At 43.4% G+C, this 12311-nt stretch overlaps 1 protein-coding gene and 1 pseudogene across 1 annotated transcript in view; both read right to left on the bottom strand.

The window, feature by feature from the left end:
- The window catches only part of CLNK (cytokine dependent hematopoietic cell linker), a 68926-nt gene that overhangs the window by 40369 nt on the left and 16246 nt on the right, over window positions 1-12311 (bottom strand). The window contains exons 7-8 of the mRNA XM_054722411.1: window positions 767-792; window positions 534-553 (exon numbers count right to left, since the gene is read on the bottom strand). Coding sequence (XP_054578386.1) covers window positions 534-553; window positions 767-792 — 46 coding nt within the window. The remainder of the gene's footprint in view (window positions 1-533; window positions 554-766; window positions 793-12311) is intronic.
- On the bottom strand, window positions 10126-10275 carry LOC114234920 (small nucleolar RNA SNORA38; annotated as a pseudogene).

Here is a 12311-nt window from a genome sequence, read left to right as displayed (position 1 = left end):
GAAATGGCTCAGGTACTTCCCCCCAGGAGGGCAGAGAGCGGCCGTGAGAAGGTTCCCGGGAGGGAATGGCTGAAGTACTCCCAGGAGAACAGGAGTGGCTGCCTCAGCAAAGCCCAAGAATTCAAGTCTGTTTCTCTCGCCTCCGTGTCTATGTACTCACATGTAATACTCTTTGTACTTATGTATGTACTTATGTAAATGTAAACTGCTACAAGTCCGTTGAAGGCATTTCCCAGAGCCAGTCCGATCTGGCAGATTTCTGGACTAGAAGGGAGAGAAACAGGAAGGAATAGGGGAAGCAATGATGAGGGAGGGTATATTGAATGGACAACTGTGAATGAATGAATGAATGAATGAATGAATGATTGAGTGGATGAATGAAGGCTTATTTAATCTAGGTTGTTGGCTAACTCATTAACACTTTTCAATGTCAACTTTTTGTGTTTTCCTTTTTTAAATTTTGGAACTTTTCAAATTCTGGAACTTATTATCTAAGCATATAGCAGAGCAAAGCACCAATCTAAGTGTCTTACCGAGGAGGTGGTAAGGGAGTCTGCAAAAGAAAAGAGAATCAGAAGTTAAATTTATTGTTGTATGAGCCAAGCTAATGGTTAAGAATTTTTTGATTTACAAACAGAAACTACAAATCCCAACTACACTTCCAGGATATAGTTTTCCAGTGATATCTCAGCCTTCACAGTGTCCACACTCCTGTGCTGCTAAAGTAAGGAGTGGGGAATGCATGCATTTTCATGATTCTTCTTACCTTGTTTCTCGTGGAGGGCTTGTCTCCTAAAACATGCGAGGGAACAGCAGTGAGTTTACAGAAAATGTCATCACGCCATTTTTTAAAAATGCATATTTAAGTGGAAATCACTCCTGTGTGAATAATCTTGATATAATGTCAATTAACCTTAAAAAAATTAATCCTCACCCCAGGATATGTTTATTGAATTTAGAGAGGGGAAGGGAGGGAGATAGAAATAGAGATAAAGACAGAGAGAGAGAAACATTGATATGAGAGAGAAACATTGATGTGAGAGAGAAACTTCAATTGGTTGCCTCCTATATCTCCTGTATGTGCCCTGACTGGGAATTGAACCCACAACCTTTCAGTGTATGGACAACACTCCAACCGACTGAGCCACACCAGCCAGGGCAACATTTATTGATACCAAATTAGGTGCCCAGCATCAAGGTAAATACTTTAGTTATGTAATTTCATATAATCCTCTTCTTTGTGCTGGAAATAAAGAAACTGAGGCATGGGGAAGTTAAGTATCTTGCTTCCAGCCACCCTGAAGTTAGCAAATGCTAGAATAAGATTCCTGGTCCCCTCTTAACCACTAATTCTTGATTAGAATGAACATTCTTTTACCTATAGCAATCTCACTAATTCAAGTTCCTTATTTGTGAGATAAGGTTGGACTAAATGCTCTGAAGGTTTAAATATGCTCTGAAGAACTCCCAGGCTCTCTTCGGGGATTCCTAAGAAGCCTGAGGTTGGGGGCTAGTTCTGGCTCATACCCATGTCATTGGGGGGAGGGGGAGAGGAGGAAATCTCTTCATCGGCTTCCCATTGGATCTCCTCTTAAGATTTCTTTTGGGTAAAATCCAGCTGCCAAAAAGAGCACAATACACTACAACACAACACACCACACAACACAACACCACCACACCAACCACACCACACCACACCACACCACACCACACCACACCACACCACCACACCACACCACACCACACCACACCACACCACACCACACCACACCACACCACACCACACTCCACACCACACCACACCACACCACACACCATACCACACCACACCACACCACACCACCACACCACACCACACCACACCACACCACACAACACAACACCACACCACCACACAACACAACACAGCACAACACATACTTGTCTAGATGATTTCAGGGGTCTCCCAGATCTACAGTAACTAACTCATTGACTAGAATTACCATTCTCCCTATTTTGTTTCTGTTTTGGAAAATACTCTTTAAATAGCTAGGGTAGGCCTCCCGGCATGAGTTCAAGCACTGATGGCAAACGGGAATCATGGGTGTCATTGGAAAAACACAAAATATGAACCAGGGCGTATTTCACCACCAGCAGCGATATAGTTCATGTTGTATCTCTGGCTATTGTGATGATATGACCAAAAAGTTTAGATCCCATGTTGCTTTCTTAATGCACAGAGTTAGAAAAACAGAAAACGAACCTGCCCTCATTTTATTGAGTATTGGCTTCACCTCTCATGCTCCCTGAGGAGCCATCTGCTGGTACTGATGACTTTCCCCGTGAAGCTAGACACTGGCCTTCCTAGCAGTCTTCTTTCATAGCCACCACTCACCTATGGGGGATCAATTCAATTCACTGGAAACACAATTCAATAAAGTGACCGAGTGTCCGAATTCAATAGGAACATTCCATTTATTGTTCCAGAGACATCTATCTCATCTGCTTCAGTGACCGGGAGTTCAGAAGAGGACATCCATCTTCCTTTTATTCACTGACATTATTGCACACATAGCATGGGTCAGGCATGGATTCCTTTTCAATATATGTATTGATGTAGTTGTTGGGGAATGTAATATCAAAAAAACAAACAAACCAAAAAACAAAAACACCAGAATGCTGCTATTCCCACATATCTTACATTTCAGTGGCAGGAGATAGAAAACAAAGTCTATGATGACAGGTGGTGACAGGTGCCACAAGAAAAATGAAGCAGGGTGAGGGACAGCCAGGCATGGAGAGGGAGAGATGGGGGATGGGGTTGCTGTGTTTTTGGCAGACTCCTGAAGGCCTCCTGGATAGGTGATGGGAACGGAGGCCGAGGAAGGTGAGGGAGCACGGCATGTGAATATTTGGGAGAGGGAACAGCAAGTGCAAAGGCCCTGGGGCAAGATGGGGGAGGGTTGGTTGTGGAGGTGGGGGTGCCCAGGTCACAGGGGTCTCGTGGGCTGTGGTAAGAACTCTGCCTCAGCCATGGTGCATCTTTTTGATACACAGCCCAAGGGTTCTCTGTCCTCATTGTAATGTTGGGTTTTCTCTGGCATCACTTAGTAGTTCCCTCACTTGAATAATCTGGGTATGCTATTATCAGCAGCAATGACAAAAATCCCCAAGGGTTTCAGCTACATCAAACATGCCTACTCGTGGTAATTTATGCCATCATGCTTCTCCCATTCATCACCTAGATCAGTGATTTTCAACCTTTTTCTTTAAAAAAAATTGATTTCAGAGAGGAAGGGAGAGGGAGAGAGAGATAGAAACATCAGTGATGAGAGAGAATCATGATCAGCTGCCTCCTGTATGCCCCACACTGGGAATCGAGTCCACAACCTGGGCATATGCCCTGACTGGGACTCGAACCATGACCTGCTGGTTCATAGGTCGAGGCTCAACCACTGAGCCATGCTAGCAGTGCCAACCTTTTTTTTAAAAAAAATTTATTTATTTTTAGAGGGAGAGAGGAAGGGAGGGAGAAGGAGGGAGAGTGAGTGAAAGAGAGAGAAACATCAATTTGTTTTTCCACCTATCTATGCATTCATTGGTTGATTCTTGTATGTGCCCTGATCATGCATTAAACCCAAAACCTTGGTGTATTGGGACGATGCTCTAACCAACTGAGGTATCTGGCTAGGGCTCAACCATTTTTATCTCATGGCACACATAAACTAATTACTACAATTCTGCAGCATGCCAAAATATATACACTGAGTGGCCAGATTATTATGATCTCTGAACACATAATAATCTGGCCACTTAGTGTGTGTGTGTGTGTGTGTGTGTGTGTGTGTGTGTGTATGTGTGTGTGTGTGTGTGTGTATATATATATATATATATATATATATATATATATGGGAGGGTACATGGGAGGTTTGCCAGCCTGCCTGCTGGTCAAACTCCTGGTCGAGGGGACAATTTGCATATTTGCCTTTTATTATATAGGATATACACTGAGTGGCCAGATCATTATGCGTTCAGAGATCACAATAATCTGGCCACTCTGTATTTTTTGCTGATCTGTCAAAAAAAGTATAATTTTCATTCATTCACACTGGTTGGCGATTGTTGTGTTGGCTGTTGTCATTTTTTAATTTGACAATCTAAGGGAAAAGAAGTCAGATATTGCATGTTTTAAAAATCTTTGTGGCACACCGGTTGAAAATCGCTGGCTTACAGAATTGAAATCCAACAAACTAAGAGTTAGAGATGAACATCAGGTAATGCATGAATAAGAAAACCGGACATAAAGGAAGCAACGTGTCATGTTGTCATATGCGAAAACTCAGCCTTTAGCTTTGAAGATAACCCAGATAAAATCCAACCAGGTGTTTTTTTTGGGGTGGGGGGGGGGGGGGGGAGTGTTGTTTCATAAAGTGATAATGCCTCAGGTATTTGGGCTAATGGAAGAAGATACGATTGGAGCTGAATTTCTTGAATTTGAATCTTAATTCTGCTACTTACTATAGGCAGAATCATAGCAGTGCTCAATAAATACTCATGAAATCAACAAATGGATTGAGGAATGGCTGAGTTTTCGCATCGGGAAGAGTGAGGAATGTTACACTTCATGGGAATTCGTGGGGGGAATAAATGATTTGAGAACTTCCAATCCATGGCTTTTCGTGGATACCCACTGTTACTAGGATTATTGTGTAATGGAAAAGCATGTGCTTCCCGGTGAAGTACATAAATATTCTCAAACTCTGAAAAGTTTTATGTCTATCACACAGGAAGACCCAAATATTTCTTCTTCTAGGTCTTTCCCATCGTGAAATGGAATAAAGCAGGTTCACGGGAACGCGGCTGGCACGATCGCCATCTGGCGGCCACAAGTGCAACTAGCACCCTCCGACCTGGGTCGTCATGGGCTCTCCCGTCTGAGACAAGACAGATCTCCTTTCAGCTGCAAAGTTGACAGCTTCTTGGAGGTAATGTAGTGAGGTGAGCACCGCATGGCTGTGCAATCCGTTGGTCCCAGTCTGACCTCTACAACTTATTGGGGTGAAACCATGAAGAATGTTTCAGCCTCACAGGGGCCTGTGAAGTTAAAGCAAAATCTCCTGGAGAAGAAGAAAGTATCGCCAGACGTTTTTGTGGTGTGTCCGAGTAGCTTGTAACAATTTATAAGAGCTGGTTGTTCCATTTTCTGGGGTTTTGCAATGCAGTCATTAAACACAGCCATAATTTAAAAATCCTATATAATAAAAGGCTAATATGCTAAGTGTCCAGTCGTCCGGTGACTGGTCGACTGTTCAACCAATCAAAGTGTAATATACTAATGATATGCTAAGGCCACACAACTGCTCACTATGACACATACTGACCACCAGGGGGCAGATGCTCCTACCGGTAGGTTAGCTTGCTGCTGGAGTCCAGCCGATCAGGACTGGGTGAGACGGAGCCGGACATGCCCTGGAGCCCTCCTGCGGTCCCTCCCCGGCCCTGATAGTGCACTGGTGGGGCCCCTCGGCCTGGCCTGTGCCTCTTGCAATCCAGGACCTCTCGGGGGATGTTGGAGAGCTGGTTTTGGCCCGATCCCACAGGTGGCTCCCCTTGGGACAGGCGCCAGACGCAGGGCTCACAGCTGGCAAACACTGCTGTGGCGGTACGAGCCTCTCCTGATCTGGACTGATTGGGCAAGAGCCCGTGGCAGGCATAGTGGGGCTGGGATGAGCGGGAGTGACAGGTAGGAGCTGCAGGTGGCGTTGGACTGCGGGTTTCGGCCCAATCCCCACAGGCCACCTCGAAGGATCCCACCCGTGCATGAATTCGTGCACTGGGCCTCTAGTAAATTATATAAATGTACACTGGAGTTACAGTCAAGACAAAGGTAACACATGCTCAAAACTCACGACTTTCTAATTTTCCCTCTACGTTTTACTAGCATCTTTGCTGAAGTTATGTCTCTCTATTGTGTCTATGGTGGGAATACCATGAAATAACATTTCTTCCCCCAGCGCCATGCCCGCGGGTCATGTTGGTAGCTGGAAGTTTGCCAAAGCGGGAGTGTTTATTTACACCATGAACACTGGCCAATGATACAAATCAGGGTTTGATTTCCTCTTTTGCTGCTTGTCTGGGCTTAAGAAAGTGATGGAGAAAATGCTAATAAAGCAAATTAAATTTAAAATTGTGTTGCATCTATATCCATTGTGAAAAGAGGAAAATTGGGCAACTGAGAGTTCCTGTGGCTTCACATACTGTCAGCACTTGGTGTTGTCAGCGTCTGGATTGAGGCCATTGGAATAGGTGTGGAGTGGTGTCTCATTGTTTTAATTTGCATTTCCCTGATGACACAACGTGGGGCCTCTTTTCAGACGCTTCTTTGCCATCTGCACACCTTCTTTGCTAAGGTGTCTATTAAGATCTTGGACTCGTTTTTTAACAGGATGCATGTTTTCTTACTGTTGAGTTTTAAGAGTCCTTTGTGTATTTCGGATAATAGTCCTTTATCAGATGTGTCTTTTGAAACTATTTTCTCCCAGTCTGAGGTTTGTCTTCTAATTCTCTTGACACTGACTTTCACAAACAGTTTTTATTTTAATGAAGTCCAGCTTATCAATCATTTCTTTCATGGATCGTGCCTTTGAGGTTGTATCTAAGAAGTCATCACCATACTCAAAGTCATCTCGGATTCCTCCTATGTTATCTTCCAGGAGTTTTATAGTTTTGACTTTTCATTTAAGGCTATATTCCCATTTGAGTTAATTTTTGTAACAGGTCTACAATTTTTTTTTCCATGTGATTATCCAGTTGTTCCAAGCACTATTTGTTGAACAAATACCTTTGATGCATTGGATTGTCTTTGCTTCTTGGTCAAAGATGAGCTCACTACACTTATGTGGGTCTATTTCTGGTCTCTATTCTGCTTCATTGATCTATTTGTTCTTTCAATGTCACTCTCTTGATTACTACAACTTTACAGTAAGGCTTGAAGTTGAGTAATGTCAATTTTCCAACTTTGCTCTTATACATTACTAGTATTTTCAGAGATCCAGTCTCTAAGCATTTTCCACTGCTTGTGACCTGGTTTTGGTGCTACTACTAATGAGCTGTGTGACTTAATACAAATTGCTTGGCCTCTCTGAGCTTTGGCACCCTTCTCTGTGATTTAAACAGTTGGAAAAGAAGACATATAAAACCCAAGAATTTGTTTCTGGATAGAAGGGACAATGGCACAATAGAATGGTCACAAATAGGATCTCTGAAGTCACTCAAGTGGGTTCTGACCCCACTTCTGTCACTTACTGAGTAACTTTGGGCAAGTTATTTAAATGCTCTGCATTTCTGTTTCTATGTCCATAAAAGGCAGATGACAAAGTGTAGTTCCTTGGATGGTTAGGATTAAATAAAATAATACTTGTTTTACAGTTAGCTACCATTCAATTTGTGTTAAACATAGGCAATACCCTTTACCTACGAAATATGATCATGAAAATCAACACCTTTAGAAAGAGATCATCAGTATAAGTAGAGAAATAGACTCAGGACAAAATACTGGCCTCAGTCACGGTACTGCCATGACTAAGAGTTTCATGATGTATGAAAGGTAACCACGAGGCTTTGGAGTCCTGATGACTGATGATGGAAGCGTGATACAAAGCAACTTATGATCCAAGTAGTTCAGGTGTATTTGACAAGGCCCATTTGAGAAAGCTCTCCACGTGTTGGTCTTTCAGAAGTGTATTCCAGCAATAAATTGCTGAAACCAGTCTTTGGGTCTAGTGGGGGGAGGAATTAAGGCAAAGTCAAGGATGTGGGAGGGACCTACTTGCTTTGACAATGCCTCAAAGAAGTCATAAAGTACAATGTGTTAGGATCATGTACTTGAACAGCTTTATGCTGGGGTTAGAGAGGAATGTGGGATAAAAAGATCTTTCCAAAACTAGCCAGGGGAGCCGTCTCTCCTGCTGACGTGGTGTCCTGGGAAACTGAGGAAGGCTGGGCAGTCAGGGTGAGGTGAGGGGCTAGGACTGAAGGGGGTGGGCCTGGGATACAGGATGAGTGGCTTTGTGAGCATGAACCAGAGCCATGGATTCACACAATCCTAGAGACCCTGAGCCCACTATATTTCTATAGGAGGGCTATTAGGGCCCAGTGAGGGGATATGATTTGCCTATGTTTAAAATTGGAGCTGAGCCCTAGCTGGTTTGGCACAGTGGATACAGCATAGGCCTACAGACTGAAGGGTCCCGGTTTCGATTCCAGTCAAGGGCACATGCCCAAGTTGTGGGCTCAATCCCCAGTGTGGGGCGTGCAGGAGGCAGCCTATCAATGATTCTCTATCATCATTGATGTTTCTAGCTCTCTCTCCCCTCTCCCTTCCTCTCTGAAGAAAAAAAATTGGAGCCGAGATGGGGCCAGAAGCAACCCAGGCTACCTGCCTTGCCTTCCGGAGGCGCCCACCTCATAGGACTGTGTGATGGAGGGCCCCGGGCTTGTCTCTCAGAGGTCCTAAGACACCGGCAATGCTTATCTCATACCTGATTGACAGGGGCTAAATTTTAGAGTTGATTTAATAAATATTTACTGTGTATCCTATGTGCCCGACATGGTGCTGTGCATGACTATAGGGACAACAATGTCAATGGCAGTGGTCTCTGGGATCGAGGAGTCTAGCTTATTCCAACATTTACCTAGATCAGATTTCTTCTGTATGCTGAGCACCAGCTAGAAAGGCGCTCAGTCTACAGAGCGTCAGGCCGACACCCGAGTGCTGGGTGAACGGCAGAGGGAACGGGGGCGGAAAGAACTCTGGGACTCACTAGCTCAGTGTCCCTTTGTTGGGGTCCACCAGGTCCCAGTGACTGTGCTGTGGATTTTGCACAGGTTACCACCTTTCAAACACACAAATACCTTATGACGTAGTGCCATTTTCTCCATTTTATAGACACCTAACCTTGGAGAGGGAAGATACTTGTAGATTCCATGCTTGGAAAGCATTCCAGCTGGGGTTTGAACCCAAGGCGCCTTGTCCCCAATTCCAACACTCACACAACCACATCTTAGCTGCTCCCGAGCATCAGGAATAGTACTTGACGCCTCCTGAAGTTACCGTCTCACACCTCATCCCAATGTCCCTTGTTCTGCAAAGCCTTCCTGAGTTCCCAAAATACTTAACAGAGAACTGGCCAGACTTGGGCTCCTCGTGGCCCTGGCACAAAGCAATTTTAAACAAAGTGACCTTCTCCCCTGGCCATTATCACAGAGGACTGCAGCTGCCTGTTTTTTAAAGTCTCCTACTTGTGGCTACTTTATATGTCTCTGTAGGAAAACACATTTGCTCTGTCAAGCAGTTTTCAGACGCCTTTCCTCTTCTCTGAGCCTACTTTCTTTCTTTTTTTTCTTTTTTAAGAAATATATTTTATTGACTATCCACAGAGAGGAAAGGAGAGGGATAGAGAGTTAGAACATCGATCAGCTGCCTCCTGCACACTCCCTTCTGGGGATGTGCCTGCAACCAAGGTACATGCCCTTGACTGGAATCAAACCTGGGACCCTTCAGTCCGCAGGCCAATGCTCTATCCACTGAGCCAAACCAGTTAGGGCTGAGCCTTACTTTCAGTGGTGGTGAGTCAAAATACAGCCCTGTCGTCTCAATGATTGGTTTTTTAAAGTTTTTAAAAGTTTGTAACGTTCACTTTGAACTGAATATTGTATTAATGCCTCTGTTGCTTTTGAGCCAGGGGTTGTGTCTGAAATAAATTTAAATCTGTTAAGGATATAATATATAGGATGCTAACTTCCATCATTTTTGTGATATTTTGTGTTGCAGTGTACCGCCACTAGGCGGCAGCACCATCTACCAATTCTTGTCTTTCTCCACAAGGTGGATGAGTAGGCTATGGGTTAGGGAACAGGAGGGGGGCTTTGCAGAATAAATTTTAGATACTAGCCCAAACAGTGGAACTCTGGGACCATTGCCATAGTTGACAAAACTCTGGGTTCTGGTCTGGGCTGTGAATACTTGCTTGGTGACCTTGAGCAAGCCACTTCTCACGCCAGACCCCCTTGTATAACACCAGGGAGTTGAACCAGATTAAAATCAACGTCGTCATCTCTGATTCTTTTTTTTTTTTTTTTTTTTTTCTATGTGGGATGGTTGATCTTGAGCCTGCAGGGAGCAAGCTGGCTCCAGACTTCTCCAAGTCCAATTTCTTTGCCTCCAATTCTTAGGTGTCCAAAGACAGGGGTCACCTCTGATTCTGATTCCTTTGGCATCTCAATCCATTTGAAAGCCAACCAGTAGAAAGGTCTTTCGATGGCATCATGTGGAATTCTATTTTGCTTCTTTTCAAACAAGTTCATGTTTCTGGATTTGCATGTTCAGTCACTTCTGTGTAATTCTCTCTTTTCTTGTGTAGTTTATTGTATTTTGTTATAAATTATTTCTTGTGTAGGGTATGCTTGTCACTTCAAAGGAAATTGGTTTAGAGTTTGTGTTTCATTTACTAATACACCCAAGGCAAAGAGAAATTCATTTTAGCCTCCTTTATTCTTAGCGTTAGGAAGCTAAACCACACCACATTCGAATATTACAGCCATCCCCATTGGGAAAGATGATTTCCTCTGAATCTGTGGTTAATGCTAATGGTTCATCACAGACAACTTACACTATATATATGTACTTTGCCTTCAAGTAAAACTTTTATCCATTTTCAGGAATGAAAATAAAGTCAAGCTTCAGGGAAGATAAGTTCTTAAAATCTGACGGCTTCCAGATAATGTCAGAAGATGATTGTAAGAAAAATGACACGAGATGTACATTAACATAAATCTATAACTGCTCAACTTGATGAAAAATATCACCATAAAATCCTGCCATTACTGAACCACCCGGTATGTTTTTTTGTGAGAATGAATAAATTATCTGAGAATGTGTTTGCATCAAAAACATAGAAGTTTGTAATAAACACATAAATCATTGAAGCATTTTCTAGCAAGATGCCTAATCTTAAAAACGGGGGCATTCATATCAATTCTCCCCCTTCCAGCTTCCTCCTCTGTGTAGTACCTTCGAGCTCTGGGTGGTAATGGAGAACCATCAATTATGGACGTGTGGGAGGATGTAAAGAAAATAATTCCTACTGAAGTTTTCCATACCACCTCCCCCTCTCCCTACAAGCCCAAACTTCTGTATGCCTGGCTTTCACTGAGGTCCTCTCTGTAGTTTTGGCCTCCGTTGACACTGGGGTCTGTTTAAAAAAAAAACCAGTCCTATTTTTGTAGCCATGGTACCCATATTCCAGCCAACATCCCCTGTAAAATTGACAGCACTAACTTATCTCTGAAAGGTATGTCCTTGTTGCTCTCTCTGAAGACTTGGTTTGCTTTCTGTGTTATGGTCAATTAATATCCATAAAGCAACATGATCCCCTTTTTGCTTAGACTACTAGGAAGCTCAGAGGCCAATTAATATCTTCATCTTAATACAATGTAGTGATGTGTGCCTGAGGATCCTGAATTTTATCTTTGTCATATGGGCTACCTAGGTTTTTCTACGATTTTTATTTTCATTTTCTTCTATTTTATTAAGCACATTTTTGTTAATGACTCCAATCTCTTTGTGAGAAGAGGCAAAGTGTAGATAAAGAAATGAAAGGATAATTGTGATATTGTGATTTATAATAAGAAATATATATTTGGTCTTTGTCCCTGTGTCTGGCACAGAGCTCCCAAATCCCTTAGAATTTCCTAAGTGGTGAGAACTGTAAAGGCATCTTTTGTTATGTCAATCAGGCAAGTTTTAGGCCACACCTAAGGGTGGGGGCTGTTGCCTGTGGAGCCATTCATGGAATCAAGGGGCTGGAACTTTCAGTCTAACTGGAAGTTGGGAAGGGGAGGGGGCTGGAGATAGGGTTCAGTCACCAATGGCCACTAAGCTAATTACTCTTATCCATGTAATGAAGCTTCCGGGTTGGTGAACACCTGGAGATTCAGGAAGCATGGAATCTCCTCACCCTCCCCTCATGCCTTGCCCTGTGCATCTTTTCCATCTGGCTGTTCCTGAGTTATAATCTTTCATACTAAATCAATAATCTAGTGAGTAAAATGTTCCTTTGGGTTCTGTGAGCCATTCTAGTAAATTTACCAAACCCAAGGAGGGGTGGTGGGAGCATCCAATCTATGGCGAGTCTGTCGGTCAGAAGCAGGTGACATTCGGGACTGAGACTGGTGTCTGCAGGGGAGGACTGAGCCCTCCACCAGTGGAATCTCAGGTTACATACGTGGGGGTAGATAGAGACAGAATTGAATTGACATGTAGGGCGCCAGTT

The sequence above is a fragment of the Eptesicus fuscus genome, chromosome 2 (genome assembly GCF_027574615.1).
Source record: "Eptesicus fuscus isolate TK198812 chromosome 2, DD_ASM_mEF_20220401, whole genome shotgun sequence".
NCBI lineage: Eukaryota > Metazoa > Chordata > Mammalia > Chiroptera > Vespertilionidae > Eptesicus > Eptesicus fuscus.
The sequence above is the reverse complement of the archived record's forward strand: the minus strand, read 5'-3'. Positions and strand labels throughout refer to the sequence as shown.